A 17,760-nucleotide genomic window follows, 5' to 3' on the forward strand; every position below is an offset into this window, starting at 1 on the left:
AATACAAACAGATTTATAAATATTCAATTTAATCACTAGTCAGAGACAAATACGATCAGTTCGAAGACCCAAGCGGTGTTATCAAGAAATTTCATTATGGTACTCACTACAGTAATGCGGCCAGTGTTCTGTTTTATTTGTTGAGAATGGAGCCTTTCACTACCTTACATGTGCAATTGCAAACTGGCAGGTATGAAAATGTTTTTAGTTTTTATTAAAGTTTTTAACTTTAGAGAACTTGTAATTGCAAATCATAGCACCGTTCAATATTGTTGTATAATTTTAAATAATTTTTGACCGTCTTATATTTATAGACAGAACTAAACTGTAAAGATAAGATAAACATTGCTCTTATTTGCAACAGTATATCATTTTTTATAAGCAAAATACTTGATTTTTTAGCTTTATAAATAGATGTAAGTTTATATCATCCGAATATTTATAGATTTGACTATAAAAAGAATAAGAGTAATTAATAAGTTTGATTAATGTACCCTATATTTTTCACACAGATTTGACTTAGCAGACAGGCAATTTCATTCAGTTGCATCAACTTTTAATATGTTGTACGAAAGTGGTACTGATGTTAAAGAATTAATTCCTGAGTTTTATTATCTACCTGAATTCCTCGTGAATTCTAATCGTTAGTTTTTTATATGGTTCCTGAATTTTTATTATTCTATTTGAATTCCTTATCAAATTTTATCGTTATTTTAAAAGTTATTTTTTGCTACTAACGGATTTATATATATCATTTTTGAAAATTAAAAAGGAAAAACTTATAAAAGAACAAATAAAAAATGCTGAAAATTTAATTAACTATCAAATTATTTGAGTGTATCTAAATTTTAAAATAAAATTTACTGTTAGCACTGCTATAACTAAATTCTCAATAACTTTATTTTTATATTTTTAATCAAAACTTTTTTATCAACAGGATTCGATTTGGGAAAGTTACAAATATCTCATGATAAAGTTGACCATGTCAAATTACCGAAATGGGCCAAAAATGCGCCGGATTTTATTTATCAGGTTTGTATATTGCATATTTTTTAAATTTGTACTAAATTATGATCAACTAAATGCAGTTTTATGCGTTTAAACTTTTTAAATATAGTTTTTATTAGATCTTAATATTTTTTATCAAGTGAATTCTGTAGAAATAGCCTTAGTTATTGTATTTTGATGGTTTTCTACTTTAAAACAATAATTATATTTATGTAAGCAAATCTTTTTTTTATTAAAACCATCTTAAGTTTAAAAAATAGTATAAAAAAGGAGGCAATATTGTAAACAAAGATTTAAAATTAAAACTTGTCATTAATACAACATAAAACTCATTGCTCAGAAAGCAATAAAATATAATCATGTATAACGAAGCTACCATTACTTGAAATAAAAAATGCAAATCTAAATAAAACATACCCTTTATAAACTAGTGTCTTTTTACACAGAATCTACACAACTTAGAATAAAATTAAAAAGTAAAAGTATATAAAACTTTATGTACATATTTGAAAATAATGTAATTTTTCTACCAGCATCGCAAAGCCCTCGAGTCGGAACATGTGTCACAAAATCTCCATCACTGGATCGATCTTATCTTCGGATACAAACAGAGAGGGGATGAAGCGGTGAAAGCATTAAATGTTTTCTACTACTGCACATACGAGGGAGTTGTTGATACTGATCTCATACAGGTTTATTATTTATTTAATTAAATCGTGAAATCATTAAGTACTTTTTATAATTGTGCTTATGAATTATTGTTCTTTTATTTTACTTATTGTTTTTGATACTGATCTTATTAAGGTTTTTTTTTATATTTTGAATTATTTTTATCTATTTTGTTTATGTCACTGTCATGTAGGTTAACAAATTTTATTTATATTTTGTAAATTACAATTTTATATCATACAGGATCCTATCAGGAGGCGAGCAGTTGAAGGAATGATCAATAATTTCGGTCAGACACCAACACAGTTGCTAACTGAGCCGCATCCAAGGAGGTTATTAGTGTTTTAATAATAAATAATACAAGATAGTAGGTTGTAGTTGAACATATATTATTAAGTGATCAATAATTTCGGTCAAACACCAACACAGTTGCTAACTGAGCCGCATCCAAGAAGGTTATTAGTATTTTAATAACAAATAATACAAGATAGTAGGTTGTAGTTGAACATATATTATTAAGTGATCAATAATTTCGGGCAAACACCAACACAATTAATAACAGAACCTCATCCAATGAGGTTTTTTTTTTCATTAGAAAACAAACATATTAGGTTGATAAATGTTTCAGCTAAATTAAGTCAAGTATTAATTATAGATAATTTTGGACAAACACCAACACAATTACTAACAGAGTCCCATTCAAGAAGGTCTATAAAACTAAAAGTAAACAATAAGGTTGTAATGTTGTGCGGTCAAACTCTGCCGCAATTGTTAACATAATTCTCATTGTAGTTGATTTGTGATTAAAAAATGATAAATAAAATTGTCAAAAATCAATCAAGTATGATTTAATAATCATGATTAAGTTAGAGAGAGTGGTTTTTGATTTTTTACTCAGTTGTGTTACTTATCTAAACTTATAAAAAGGTTAGGTACAGGCATATTAGATAGAATGCTGTTGTTTTTGTATTTCTACGTTATGGTTATAAGTTAAGTTTCAATATTTTGTTTTACACAAGATAAGACAAAAAAATATTGATTTTAGAGTTGTAGCTTGAAAACCAGGTTGCGCAAATTTGGTAATAAATTGTGAGTTTGTTAATATTAATAATTTGATCGTTATAAATTAGAGCCAACAACTCATATTTTATCTTGTTGAGTCTGTTTTTTAAAAACTTGAACTTTATTTGCCAAGATTTACGACGATCTAGGTTGAGAAGCAATAGCATTCACAACAGCTAGATTTACAGAAATTTAAAATTTTTAATCCCATGGTGTAATTATCATTGAGTTTTTATTCGTTGACTTTAAATTTTCTCAAATGTTAAAACAAAAAAAAATTCTTAGACGTAAGAAATAAAACTTATTTATTATTTATATTTTTAAACTTTTGGTTCACACTGAACCGCTGATTTACGCAAATTTAAAGTTACGTTTAAAGACCATACTGACGTAACAAAAAATTACCACAAACGTTAACCTCAAAACAAGATAATTTATTTAACTCTTAACTTATAAATATAGTCTTTGGAAAGCTGCTTTGAACAAATTTGGAGCCGTTGTAAACACGGTGTATGAGTAAATGTTTTATTTAGTCATCAATACAGATGTATGTACCACTAAGCAAAATACATAAACGTTATTTTTGAACCTAGGTACAGAAATGACTTAAAATTGCAATTGTTTCAAGCTAGAAAATATTGTCTCTTAAATAATAAATACTGTTATATGTGCGGTATGGTAAAAAATTTCAACGTTTTATAAAACATGATTACTGAGAACAATAGATATATGTTAGGCTGAGCATTAAAAAAACACAAACGTTACCTTCAAACCTCACAATTGTATGTCCATACAAATTGCTGAAATCTGAGATGAACACTATTAATTTATTATGAATAATTTTTGAGTGTTTGAACTCCTTAACAAGGTTGCCTTAAAACCTGGAATCCAAGGAAAAACTGGAAATTCGAGTAAGCTACTTATATACTGCTTACAAGAAAGTTTACTAAAAAGAATAAAAGTTACATAAAATCAAGAATCGTCTCAATAAACCATTCTTTAAATCGTCATAATTTTTACATAATGAGTTTTTATTTTGATAACTGGCCACATGAAAAAAAATTGCTGAAAATTCTTAAGTCGAATTTTTTGGGTCCCATACAGTTTGCATTGGGATGGTTTTTAGAAAATCGGTTGGTGCCAAGGTGAAAAACTCTTCAAATTTTTTTGCACATGGTGTTATTATGATATTGCCAAAACATAAAACAGGCGGAAACTCAAAAGTCGCAGTAAAAATAAGTATTGTTTATGTAATGGGAATTAAAACATATTCATAAAATAGCTAAAATGATGGATTTTTAAATTTCGTCGATTTCAAAATAATTAAGGATTCTATAGGTAGAAGTCATTTTTTATTATAAAAAATGTTTGTTACATAGAGTTCAATGCTGTAGTTGCTCACAACAGATAGATTTGCATGAACTCAATTTCTGTAATTTCAAGGTAAATTAACCATTAATTTTGCGTTAACGAATTTCATATTAAAAGATAATGGCTTAAAAGAATTGTTACAAGGCATAATATAATAAATTGTTGTTGTTTTATAAAAATATTTTTATAGTTTTAATTCGAATTTTTAGAACCAGTAATTCTTTAGGAAACTTTAAATTACGATTAATTTCTTACTCTAGTCATTAAAATTTTTAACCACAAAATTAATGTGTATGAGTAAACTGATAAAAAGGTTTGGTACAGGCATATTAGATAGAGTGCTGTTGTTTTGTATTTTTATGTTATGGTTATAAGTTAGTTTCAATTTTTGTTTTACACAAGACAAGACGAAAAAAATATTGATTTTAGAGTTGTAGCTTGAAAACCAGGTTATACAAACTTGGTAATAAATTGTGAGTTTGTTAATAGTAATAATTTGATAGTTATAAATTAGAGCCAACAACTCATATTTTATCTTGTTGAGTCTGTTTTTTAAATATTTCGAACTTAATTTGCCAAGATTTACGACGATTTAAGTTAAGAAGCATTTACAACAGCTAGATTTACAGGAATTTTGATTTTTTTAAACCCAGGGTGTGATTGTTATTAAGTTTTATTTATTGATTTTTATTTTGCTTAATAAAAAAACTAATTTCTAAGTCAAAAAAAAAAAATTTAATTTAATTAAAAAATATAAAAGTTTTAGTTCACACTGAACCGCTGATTTACAGCAAATTTAAAGCTACGTTTAAAGACCATACTGACGTAACAAAAAATTACCACAAACGTTAACCTCAAAACAAGATAATTTATTTAACTCTTAACTTATAAATATAGTCTTTGGAAAGCTGTTGAGAATAAATTTCGAGCCGTTGTAAATACGGTGAATGTGTAAGTGTTTTAACTAGTTATCAATACAAATATAATTAATACAAAGCAAAATACATAAACGTTAGCTTTAAACCTAACTACACAGATGACTTTAAAATTGCAAATTTTTGAAGCTAGAAAATATTGTCTCTTTAAAACCATTTGATGTGCAGTATGGTAGACATTTTAACGTCAACCAGAATGAAACATGATTACTGAGAACAATAGATATATGTTAGGCTGAGCATTAAAAAACACAAACCTTAACTTCAAACCTCAGTATATTAATTTCTGAATTCTAAGATGACCACTGTTAATCGAATTAAATTTTTTGAATGTTTGAATTCCCTATTAGGGTTGCCTTACCTGGAATTCAAATAATAATAGAAATTTCAAAAAGCTATTTATATAATGCTTACATGGATAACAATTACATAAAACCAAGAATTGTCAGATTAGAACATTCTTTAAACCTTCTTAAATTATGCACAATGTGTTTTTGTGATAAATGGCTGCATGTAAAAAAGTTTCAGCTGAAAATTCTTGAATCAAATTTTTTGGGTCCCAAACAGTTTGCATTGGGGTAGTTTTTACAAAATCGGTTGGTGCCAAGGAAAAAAATGTTGCACATGGTATTTTTATGATGTTTTATGAAACAGTTGGAAACTCAAAAGCCACTGTAGTAAAAATAAGTATTGTTTATATAATTAAGAGTTGTAACCTAACCGTAAAACAGTTGAAATTATGGTTCTTTGAATTTCGTCAGATTTAAAAACAATTAAGGATTCTATAGGTAGAAGTCATAATGACAGAATAAGTTTTTTTTTATTATAAAATAGTATTTGTTAGATAGAGTTCAATGCTGTAGTTGCTCACAACAGATAGATTTGCATGAACTCAATTTCTGTAATTTCAAGGTAAATTAACCATTAATTTTGCATTATTGAATTTCGTATTATACAAATAATGGCATAAAAAATTGTTACAAGGCATAATATAACAAACTATTGTTGTTTTATAAAGATGTTTTTATATATTTAATTTGTATTTTTAGAACTAGCAACTTTTTTAGGAAGCTTTACGATTAATTTTTTACTTTAGTCATGAAAACTTTTAACCACAAACGTTAGTTTCAAAACTCAGTATATAAATACTGATACCAGATTACAACGCGGCTGAAAATCAGTTAAAAATCTGTTCTAACTTGATGTCGTTGAAAACGCGGTGTACCAGATCATACAATAACAACTGAATTATATGTGCAGACAAGCAACAAACACTTGCATAAAACCTGAGAATGTAACGTGAATGATAAACTACAACTGTATGCGTAATGATCCAATGAGTTGTTAAAATTGTTGTAAACGCGGTTTACTTTTAAGCAGGAAGTTATAATAGGCAATTACAACTGATACATCATTATTCTGGTTGTGTACTGGGAGAAGACCTGTTACGAACATGTAGTTGTAGGTGTGCTCACAATGTACTTTAAGCCTTTATTATAAACAATATTAACTAATATTGGTATCATTTATTACTTAGGGTTACTCTTTATCAAACTAAGCATGACAATGAATATTGTATTACATTAGGAAAAATAAAGAACCATGTACAATATTAAAAACTTTATGCTTTAGAGATTTTTTCGAATATTATTAAAACCTTGATACACAATTTAAATCTAAAGAATTATATTTTGAAATGTTTAAATTAGAAAGAAAATTAACTGCTTGAACTAAAATTTATAAAAACACTTAAGAGAATAAAACTTTCTTAAATAAAAACTATATAACACAAAAAACAATATAAATATCTATTCTGGAATTACATTTTTACTGTGGCACGATTCTCCCCACCACTCTCTGTGGTTTATATATCCATGTTATAAACTTTATTCAACATTAGTTTAAGAGTTTTTACTCTTTATTTTCTCCTCACCTAATCTGTAATAAAATTGCATCAGTGTTTGTATGCGTCTCATTCTGAGATTTTGATTTAAACACAAAACGGTTTCACAAACCATTTGATGTACCGTTACAGACCAACAAAATAGGTTAGGGAAAATTTAAAACGTGTGAAATTAAAAGTGCATGGTTAGTACTAAAGGTCTTAGATTTTTAAAAGAAACTCCGGAATTTTTTGATTCAGCAATCAAAGAAATATTTCTCGAGCCAGTTTATTTGCACCCATAAATTCTTTATAACAGGTTGAAGAAAGGCGAGGTGGAAGTGGGAGGTAGGAAGAAACGACTCTACAACGCGATGATGTCACCGATCAACAACAGTGACGTCATAATCAGAAGTGTGTTCGCAGAAGACAAGAAACTTACTTGTTACGCTGCTCAGGTGAGTTGTGGTATGATGAGTTTTTTTTAACTTAAAGTAGATATCGCATTCTTTCATTAATTTGTGTTAATATAAAAAATATTTGTTGTTAAATTCTAACGGTAAAATATATACAAAAATAAAATCTTAGTATTCATTTTTAAAAGAATATTATCAGGTATTTATAAACCAAAAAAAGTTTAGTAAGCATCACAGTTTACCAATAAATTATTAATAAAACTGCATTATAGATAAGTACTAATATCTAAATTGTTTTGTTCAAAAGTATTACCATTAAAACTGAATTAACAAACAATTACTAACGAAACAAATATTTGTACTCTCAAGTTTCACCAGATAACTTCACCAATGGACCCGCTTGTGTTCGTGACAATTCCAAGAAGTCAGCAGCATTCGTTCATACAGTCAGGTATAACAAAATGCATATTAATAATATAATAGATACTAGTATTTTTATCTACCGTTAGATGTATTATTATAAATATAATAAATTAATAAATTAAATTCTTTCATCCCAGCGGTTCTTAACTTTTTCATCATGTTTTACCCCTTTTTGGAAAGTAATTACAAGTTTACCCTCATTAAAATTTAGTTTTGAGGAAAAAAGCTAATTTTTAGAACTTTAACCTTAAATAAAGATGTGAAAATTAAATATTTAATTACAACCAGGTTTCTGTGACAACAACCTTATAAAATATAAAAACTTGTAAAATTTAAAGAGTCTATATAACTTAACAAATAGTACATTTAGATACTAGCTTATAAATTGAAAAGACAATTAATAAACATTAATTACATAACTTGTAGTAAAAATAATTTACCCCAGGTTAAGAATCGCTGGTTAATCCAGTCAGGTATGGTAAATAAATAAAACATGTATATATACAAAATATATATTTATTAGATAAACTTTTGTACATGTATATGTCAGACCTGGCTATGAATTAACAAAAGGCATGTAATATAATGTATAATTATTATATTTAAGGTATGCCTGAACACAAGGTAAATATATATATATATAATAAATTTAGTTGCTTTAGGTATGCCTGACCTGATTAATAATAAATGCCTGTTTTAAGTATAATAAATATTAAAAGGTATGCCAGATACGATGGTAACAGTTAGTGAGGCTGGAGTCATTGGAACCCACAAGTGGATGCCTTGGAATAAAATTAATAATTTTGAAAAAGATGTCGCTATCAATTCGCCGTTTGTTTATTTTTTTATTAATTAACGGCTGTTGATTTGGAAAATAGATTTTGTACAAATAATTTTAGTTTTTTGAATTACTTTTGAATTTGATAGATAGTTTTTAGTTAAACGTACTTTATCTTCAGTCCAAAAGTTTAAAAAAAATATTCAAATATATACTGTTTAAATATAAATTTTCTATAAAACTGCGCAAAGCTGTGAAGAATTTCTTCAGTCCAAAAAATAAAAAAAATTGTTTGAATATATGCTATTTTTTTTTAATAAACTGTTTTATTCAGGAAACTCAGGAAAGCAGTGAAAGGTTTGTTCTCGCCGGGCCTCCGATTCTCCTCCAAGGTGTTCGTTGTCACTAACGACGCCAAATTGCTGATCATAGCTGGTTACTGGGACAACAGCATCAGGGTCATGACCACTAGGGGACGCCCCGTCACTAATTTGAACAGGCATTTGGGTGCGTTGAAATATAAAATAAGTTTTACTTGTAATTTGTTTCATAGCTAATGTTGTAACTAAACATTTTTTAATTTGTTGTTAAATTGTATATTTATAATCATGTCTGTTTAATTTTATTTGGTCCTTAAAAATTAACAGCTGTGTGAAAATTGAAGCTTAGCTTTGTGTAATTATAAACGAAATTTATATATAAGCTAACAGATATTAGGTATTTAAGAAAAACTAACTTTATACATAAAAGTTTGATATCAGATCATACTTTTTTCATAAAATTATTTTTTTCAGACATTGTGACGTGTTTGTCATTGGACCACGGCGGAAGCTTTCTGATGTCCGGATCTTTCGACACAACCTGCATTATTTGGAAGGTAAAAGAGTATTAAATTAATTACATGTATATTAATTTTGTTTGATTATGAAGGTAAAAAAACAAGTATACTCGGCTTTATTGATTTAAATTACATCGCAATATATTTTTATTTTTTATGCCACCTATAAAATTTCGAAATTATAGCGTATTAAATATACTTAAATTTAAAACTAAGTTATGTAGTAAAGCAAAAATGATATTTATTCACTTGCATAATAGTTAAATATTATTCTTAATTGTTATGTAAAAAATGTTTTTATTTATAGCTCTCTATTTTTATTTTGTTTAATATTTGTCCCCTCTTCTTATGAATAGTGAAGAAAGTTCTAATTGCAACTGTTTAAGCATTTTCAAGAAAATCAATTTATAACGAGCGTGAACTTGGCTTGAATGGCTTTTTTTGTATATTTTTTTAACCAAACTTTAAAACTTTGAATTTAAAATTTACTACAAATTCTTTGGTGCTAATTTGGAACTTTTTTTTTATTCTAAAAAACGTACTTTGCCTTTCACAATAATTCCCAACGAATTAGGGTTTGACTTTTGTACTTCAAAAATTTTGAGTTTTTTTCTATTTTTATAATTTTACAAGTTTTTCTCCGAAATTTTTTTTTTTTTTCAAATTTTTTTTAACATACTTATTAGACTAAGTTTAAACTTCTAACTTTTTTTTTTCAATTTTTTTTTATACCATAAGCCTAGATAAATTTTTCAGAAAAATTCCAATTTTGCACGATTTTTGTTTTTCAGATATACAGCTTTTTATGCAAAAATAAAATATTTTTTTAATAATTTTTATTTTTAACAGACTTGTATAGTTATATTTTATGATGTTGTGATATTTTTCCCAGTTTATTATTGCATTTATAATATATGACCCATATAAATTTACCTAAATTCTTAGCAAAGCTATTAGAGGAATTTCTTCCTTAAGTGCTAAGAGTTTAGGTAAAACTTGTATGGGTCATATATTCTAAATGCAATAGTTAATTGGGAAAAAAGTATAATTAAATCATGAAACTTGACTATACAAGTCTGTTAAAAATAAAAATTATAAAAAAAAATATTTTTGCATAAAAGTCTATAAACCTAAAAATCGTGCACAATTCGAATTTTTATAAAAAAATTATTTAGGCTTATGGTGTAAAAAAAAACAATTAAAAATAAAAAAAATTCAAGTTCAAACTTAGTTTAATAAGTATGTAAAAAAAATTTGAAAAAAAATTATTGATTTCGGAGAAAAACTTGTAAAACTAAAAAAAAAAGAAAAAAACTCAAAGTTTTTAAAGGGTCCCCACTACAAAAGTCAAACCCCAATTCGATGGAAATTATTGTGAAAAGCAAAGCAAAAGAACCTTCTTTAGTTAAAGAAAAATTTCCAAGTTATCATTAAAGAATTTGAAAATAATTGGTTTTAAAGTTTGGTTAAAAAAATTACTAAAAAATCAATTCAAGCCAAGTTCACGCTCGTCAAATTATAAATTTGATAAAATGTCCAAATATTCACCAATACTTTTTGTGTTTCAGCCATAACACATTGTTTTTTCATCTCAAGACGGGAAAGGGTCACTTTTGCACGAGTGTCACTTTTGGACGCAGGGTCAACGCACCCGTGTAAAGTACGAAATAAATCTCGATATAAACAAAACAGAAAAACTTTATGATATAATTTTGTGCAAAAGTGTCTCCTCGTGCATAAGTGATTTTCGTGAAATTGTGTCTCCTAGTGAAAAAATGTATCCTCGTGCAAAATTGTCCCCTCGTTTAAAAATGACACCCACCTTTTAAAGATATTATAAACATTACTGCAATACTGCTCTATTAAGCAGAGCGATAAATTATTTTATTAAATTATATTTACTATTAGTTTTAAGTAAACTATTTTAAGCCATCAAAAGAACAATTTTTAGATATTTTTACTCGTATTTCATAATTACAACAAAGTTGAAGTATACCTTATAGTTAATACAAACAAATTAATTAGTTGCAACAAAGCGGGGGCGGGGGTCTGTCTTCAGCGAGTCAGTTAAACGCCCGGCCAGTTCACATATTGCACGGACACGAGAATGTAGTGACGTCAGTGGTAATAAACACCGAATTGGATGTTGCACTTAGCAGTTCTAATGTTAGTTTGATTTTGTTTATTGTTTTTATTTATTGTTTTAATGAATTGTGAAGCTTTTACACTTTCAAAATTAATAACTTATTTTTTATTATTAGTTTTTATTTTTGATTTAGTTACTATGTTGTTGAAACAAATATTGAAATATGTGTTGTCTGATACAGTTTCAATGTTAGCTTTCATTTTAACAATTTAACTGTTTATTTTTGTACATTTTATTTTAAAATTAGCATACGACTAGATGTAGCATTGTCTCCAATATTTGTTTTTATTTGTAATTTAGTATTAGTACTATTTATTAACATTTCAATTGTGGTAATTAGTACTAAATTTGATGTTCTTATGTTTTCAGCATTGAAATTAATTATTATAATATTTAGGACGGAACTTGCATAATTCACACTGTCAGGAAGGGTCACTACGTCAGAACGATCAACCCGATTATTACGTCACCGAACAATTACGTCACAGTGCCCACTGTTGCTATGAGCAACGACGGAAAGATTGTTGTACACGCCTGCTGCAAGAACAAAGACGAAAAAGTTTGTTTTTATTAATAAAATTATATTTATAAATAATAATTTAAAATTGTTGTAACACTAAATATGATTATATTTTGGAGAAATCTTGCTGCATCCGACTCTTTGAGATTTTTTTTTACTAACTTTTTTTTTAACAATCTGCAGTTGAAATTATCAAATTAAAAAAATATTAAATTCAGTTAGTTGTGTTGAAAATTTTGTCATCTAAAGTCTAAAAACTTTGAATATTTAGATGTAAAAAAGATCTAGACCCTGCGAGTTCCTAGTGTGTGGATTATAAAATTCTAAAAATAACTTTATTTATTTATTTATTTTTAAATTATTAGCCACAGCATTTTTGTCATTACATCTAAACTAATAGCTTATACTCAATATATATTTTGTTTGTTGTCACTTTTTTTTTCAAAATATTCAATCAATGGAGTGTTATCGGTATTTTTTGTTCATTCAATATTAATTTATATTTTTCCAGCTGAAACACTTTCTGCACTTATACTCTATCAACGGTGAGCACTTAGCACTAGATTGTTTGGAATCACGGCTGAGTTGCATGCAGATTTCTGGTGATTATTTGGTAACTGGTGAATCCAGTGGTCTTGTACAAATAAGACAACTCAACAGGTTTGATTATATATTTTTATTTATTATGTTTGAATATATTTCATATAAAATTTATCAATTTAAAAAAAAGTTGAATTTTATGCACCATGGTATATTTAGTAAAACTCATCAAGTTTAGATCATTATTTTCATTACGTTTGATTATTTTTGTATAAAATTTATAAATTTTGAAAAACTTAAACATTCTGTATATTTTTGCCGTGCAAATATAACGACTCGACAGGTTTTAATAGTTTATTAAAATATTTTGTCCAAATTTAATACTACATGTAATTCAGGGTTTCCCAAACTTTTTTTTCAAATTGCCCCCTTTAAAGAAATTAAAACGCTATGGCCCCCTTGTACCAAGATTACTTATAAACTACCATGAAAAATGCCTAAGACCTTTTTTTTTACTTTTTTATCAACAACTCCAGAATATCCAGTGTAAGTTTCAAATTATGACCTCATGGCCCCCCTTGTGGCACCTTTGCTGCTCATGGCCCCCTGAGTATCTTGCTAAGTAGGGCCACTTGGCCACTATCAAAACATATCAAACTTTTCTACTTTTATGAAAATAAGACAAATTAGTAGATATATATTAAATATAATTTTATTTAGAATATACTTTTTTATAAAGTTTTCTTTTTACATTTTAAATTTATAATCAAATCAGACGTATTAACAAGGAGCTTTAACAATTTATAATTATTTTTTAATTCTGGTTCATACACTGTAAAAAAAATCAAAAGTTATTCTTTTCAAACTAAGTGTTTAACTTGAAAATGAGAATTGATATTTATACAGAAAAGTAGGCAGACAAATTAAGTTAACTAATTTGTGTTTTTTCAATACTTTATGCTAAGTTTATTTTATTTCAGTTTCAGTGAAGTAGTAACACAAATGCTTCTAAGATTAACTCGTGATATTGTTACTAGTTTTACAATAAATGATTTTTTTTTCCAGTTTCAGTGAAGTGGGGAGGCAAATGTTACAAATGGAAGTGTCTTGTATTTTCATCACAAAACACAATTCACACTTGTTAGCTACTTTGAAGGATGGAAAATTAGTCATTATTCATAATTCTAACTGAAAAAAATAAGAAAAAATAAAAACGATCTATTGTCCATATTTCCAACTGAATTAGTTAGATGTCAAGTGTTTAGTTGAAAATTGTTGACAAATTTATTATGATAAGAAGAATTTATGAGGTAATCTATTATTGTTCATAATTTTGGATAAATGTTTGGTATGTATATATACCCAGAGTTTCTTAATGTTCTTAGTATGCTTAGTAATAATTTTAGTTCTTAATTAATATGCTATTGTACACTATGATTAAACTTTATGATTTCTTGAGTTGTCTAAATAATTTAAAAGTTTTAACACTGATAAATAAATATACATGCCAACAGGTAGTGTATTTTATCAATTTTTTAATTAACGTATGGGTATTTAAAAAGAAATTTGCAAAGTTTTAACTTTTAATCCTTAAACTTTGGATTATTTTTTTACAAATTTTTTTTTGATTAGTTTTATTGAATCTGGATTTAGAACATTTTTGTTCTTAAGATTATTTGTTGTTATGTGAAAGTTTTGTTTTTGACCAACATAAGATATGTTTTAATAGTTCAAATTGTGAAAGTTTACGTGTTTTTAAATATTTATCACCATCTCAAGAAGAATACATTACTTTTTTATACGCTAGTATAGTTTTTAAAAGTGCTGTTTTTTTTTTGACTTCTACAATTCATAAATTTAAATAGTCAAATTTTTTAGTTTTACTCTTTTTATATTAAAATTAAGTTCAACACTTCAGTTTCTGTTTAAAGCTGTTTTTAAAATCTATAAGAAACCAAAAAACTGTTTTCTTTCAATTTTAATGCAAAAGTTTGAATGTTTTTTTGTTTTACTTTAAAGTAACATAGTTCTATATTTATAATTTTTGTAAACAACTAAATGCGAAATTCTATTTTGTAAAAGTTAATCTACTGTTTAAATTTTATTATTTGCCTTATTAGAGCTTCCAAGTTTTTTATTCGTAAATTTAGTTAATTTCATATATAGATGTTTTTATTTTTGCCTGATATTATATTTATGCAGTTTTGTTTTGTTTTTTTAAGTAGAAAATATTCTTTTTATAATATTTACGTGTTTTATTATTTTTCATTGTGTGCAACGTACAACTTTATTCTATTTATTCTAAACATCAAATAAGTTTACTTAGTGCAATAAAATAAAAACAGTTTTTAACTTGTTAATTTATAATTAGAGCTAAATAATAACAACTAGAACGTTTTAAAATTATTAATTTGCAATTTTATAGTTTTAATCATTAATAATAAATAATCGTTGTATATTTGAAAAAATTAATTGTTAAGCTTTAATAATACTGACTTCAAATATGATGACTAATTTTGTTAAATAGTTTTTTTTATTTGATTAATACAAAATTAAATATAATATTTTGTAAAACAAATACGTGACTCATGTGATTAAAGTTAAAAAAGTTTTGAATTTTATTAAATTTTATTAAAGTTTATTAAACAAAATAAATTGAATTATAAATAAGTGTTTATAAAATGTTTTTCTAGTAAAGACATATCTACCACTTTGCCTTAATAATGTTTTTTTTTTAAGTTTTTAGGTTGAACTTAACTTATAAAAGATTAAGTATAAAGTTTACAAACTTCTTTTTTTTGAATGATTATAAATAGTTAAACTTTTGTTGCTGATAAATATCGTTCACTAATATATATTTTATAATGTTAAGTTTTTTGTAAAGCCCTTATACGATTTGTTTTACTAATACTGAGTCAAAAATGCAAAATTTTTGTTTTTTCTACTAAGTTTGTTTATCATTAAAACGTTTTTAAACGTTCTAAAAAACTTATTTTGATACAGTAAAGTATTGTTAATAGTCTTTTTTACTAAAGAACAACTTATAAAACGTTTTAACATCTCAAAATAACTTTGTGTGATAAGACTTTATGCAAGTACAAAAAAAATTAAGTTATAAAATACCAGGTATATATTTTAAAAAAATAAAGTATAACTTAATAAAGTTAAGTGAACAAAGTATAAAAAAATGCCTTTTATAACAATTTTCACTAAAACTTTTCACATATATGTACAACTTGGATTAGAAGTGCTTCTGTAAACAAAATAAATGGCAAAGTCCTTAAACTGTATTCATTGAAATTTAATGTAAGAAAACAGCCAATATAGTAAGTCTATTTGCTACCTCTCGTTTAGTTACGCATTTTTGCTGTGGATACAATGTGCGTAGATTCGCGAGAGGTGATTGAAGATAAAAAATAAGTTCATTTATCAAGCTTTTAATGCGCAAAGCTTAAAAAAACTAGTTTAAATACCAAAAATAAAAACAAGTTGTTACATAATATTTAAGTTTATGACATAGTGATTATGCTAAGAAATAAATACTGTATGGCTTTTTCGAGTCTATTTTATTATAAACTTAAAGTTTTTAAGTAGAAAAAATTCAAACATGCTGTGGTCCGCAACAACTTTTTTTACAACCTTAAAAGTGATCTGGTAATTTAATCTAGGGGTGGGCAATGTACGGCCCGCCAATGTTTAAAAAATTAAGTGGAATCCACAAAAAAATAAATTGTGGCCCGCGAGCATGTAAACCTGGTCTGCTAAAGCAAGATTTAAAACTTAATCTAGTTGTTCTGGAATTTTAAATTAGGTACATTAAAGTAAAGTACATGATTTACTTGATTTCAAACTTACACTAGTAGGCATAATAGAAAAACAAGCCACACAGAAATTGTAGTTGAAGGGATGACCTGGATAATTTAGTAACTTTCTATAATTAAAATGTACGTTGAGGCCTGCAAGGAATTATTTCTTTATAACCCTAATAAAGCCATGGTGGTTTAATCTAGGGCTGGGCAACGTACGGCCCGCCAATGTTTGAAAAATTAAATGGATCTCGGGCCACAAAAGTAAAACTGCGGCCCGCAAGCTTGTAAAGTCTGCTAAACCAAACTTTTAATCAAAATATACTTCTTCTGGGATTTGACAAAAAAAGCAAAAAAAAGAAAGTTATATGATTTACTAGATAATTGAAACTTACACTAAAAGTTGTAGTAGTAAAAAAAGTAGCTGTTTATGGAAATGAAATGGGTTAATTAGTAATTTTCTTGAACTAAAAGAAATTTTAAATGTTCCAGACAGCCAAGGACTTATTTTTTACATCTGGCCCACCAACTTAAACGTTGACTACCCCTGGTTTAATCTGTCTATTAAGCAGAAGTAATTTTTAGTTTACTTTCAATAACATTACTTTATAAGAAGGTTTTCATTAACATAGTAAAAATAATGTCCGTATATATCAACTTATAACTTAGATCTTCCCAATTAAGTTTATAATTAAAAAAAAGGTACGAGCAACACTTCAGATTAAAAAGATGTATGTAAAAGTTATTTTACTGAGTGTTTGTTTTAATCATCTTTGAAGTTTTTTTTTTCTATACATTAAAAATAATTTTCGGAGGCAAATGTGATGGTAAAACAAATACCTGGCTCCACAATTGTTTTTGGTTTTAATAAATGAGAAAAAACAACGTATTTTAGTGTTTATTCGTAAAATTTAAAGTTAAACCGAAATTTAACTATAATTAATGGTGCTAAAATAATAAACAAGTATTACATATATAGCTAAACATTTATAAAACATATGTTAAAAAATTATTATTTGCTAATAAAAGAACCGAACGAAACAAGTTTGGTGTAATATAATATCAATATTATTTAGTGCTATTATGTTTTATAAAAAAAAAAACTTGAAACTTCGCTAGTTAAACACGGAGAAACGTTAGTTTTATAAAAATTGAGTACTTTTGGTAATATTGTTGTTCTTATTTTTTATTTAAACTTTCAAAAATACGACAGCTGCTAAGGACTTCTTATGAATAGATCAAGAATATCTTTAAAAGTTTTAAAGACTTTTGTTCTTCTGGTAACCAAATTTTGTTCATACTAAAAAGCTTTGCCAAATAACAAGTTTTAGATTATAATTTATTTTATGCACCTAATTAATTTAGT

General features: G+C 26.4%; 1 protein-coding gene across 2 annotated transcripts in view; it reads left to right on the forward strand.

Annotated features, from left to right (window-relative positions):
* LOC145844554 (neurobeachin-like protein 1) overlaps nt 1-13,881 on the forward strand; it is a 53,909-nt gene extending 40,028 nt beyond the window's left edge. For both annotated transcript variants that reach the window (XM_082951952.1, XM_082951953.1), the window contains 14 exons: nt 40-190; nt 513-643; nt 938-1,032; nt 1,542-1,700; nt 1,921-2,009; nt 7,247-7,385; nt 7,722-7,794; nt 8,486-8,597; nt 8,879-9,051; nt 9,339-9,421; nt 11,408-11,548; nt 11,926-12,087; nt 12,560-12,708; nt 13,654-13,881. In XM_082951952.1, coding sequence (XP_082808078.1) covers nt 40-190; nt 513-643; nt 938-1,032; nt 1,542-1,700; nt 1,921-2,009; nt 7,247-7,385; nt 7,722-7,794; nt 8,486-8,597; nt 8,879-9,051; nt 9,339-9,421; nt 11,408-11,548; nt 11,926-12,087; nt 12,560-12,708; nt 13,654-13,780 — 1,784 coding nt within the window. In that variant the 3' untranslated portion in view covers nt 13,781-13,881. The remainder of the gene's footprint in view (nt 1-39; nt 191-512; nt 644-937; nt 1,033-1,541; nt 1,701-1,920; nt 2,010-7,246; nt 7,386-7,721; nt 7,795-8,485; nt 8,598-8,878; nt 9,052-9,338; nt 9,422-11,407; nt 11,549-11,925; nt 12,088-12,559; nt 12,709-13,653) is intronic.
* Nucleotides 13,882-17,760: the final 3,879 nt, after the last annotated feature.

This window comes from Thalia democratica, chromosome 9, assembly GCF_965202585.1.
Source record: "Thalia democratica chromosome 9, ktThaDemo2.hap1.1, whole genome shotgun sequence".
In the NCBI taxonomy this organism is placed as follows: Eukaryota; Metazoa; Chordata; class Thaliacea; order Salpida; family Salpidae; genus Thalia; species Thalia democratica.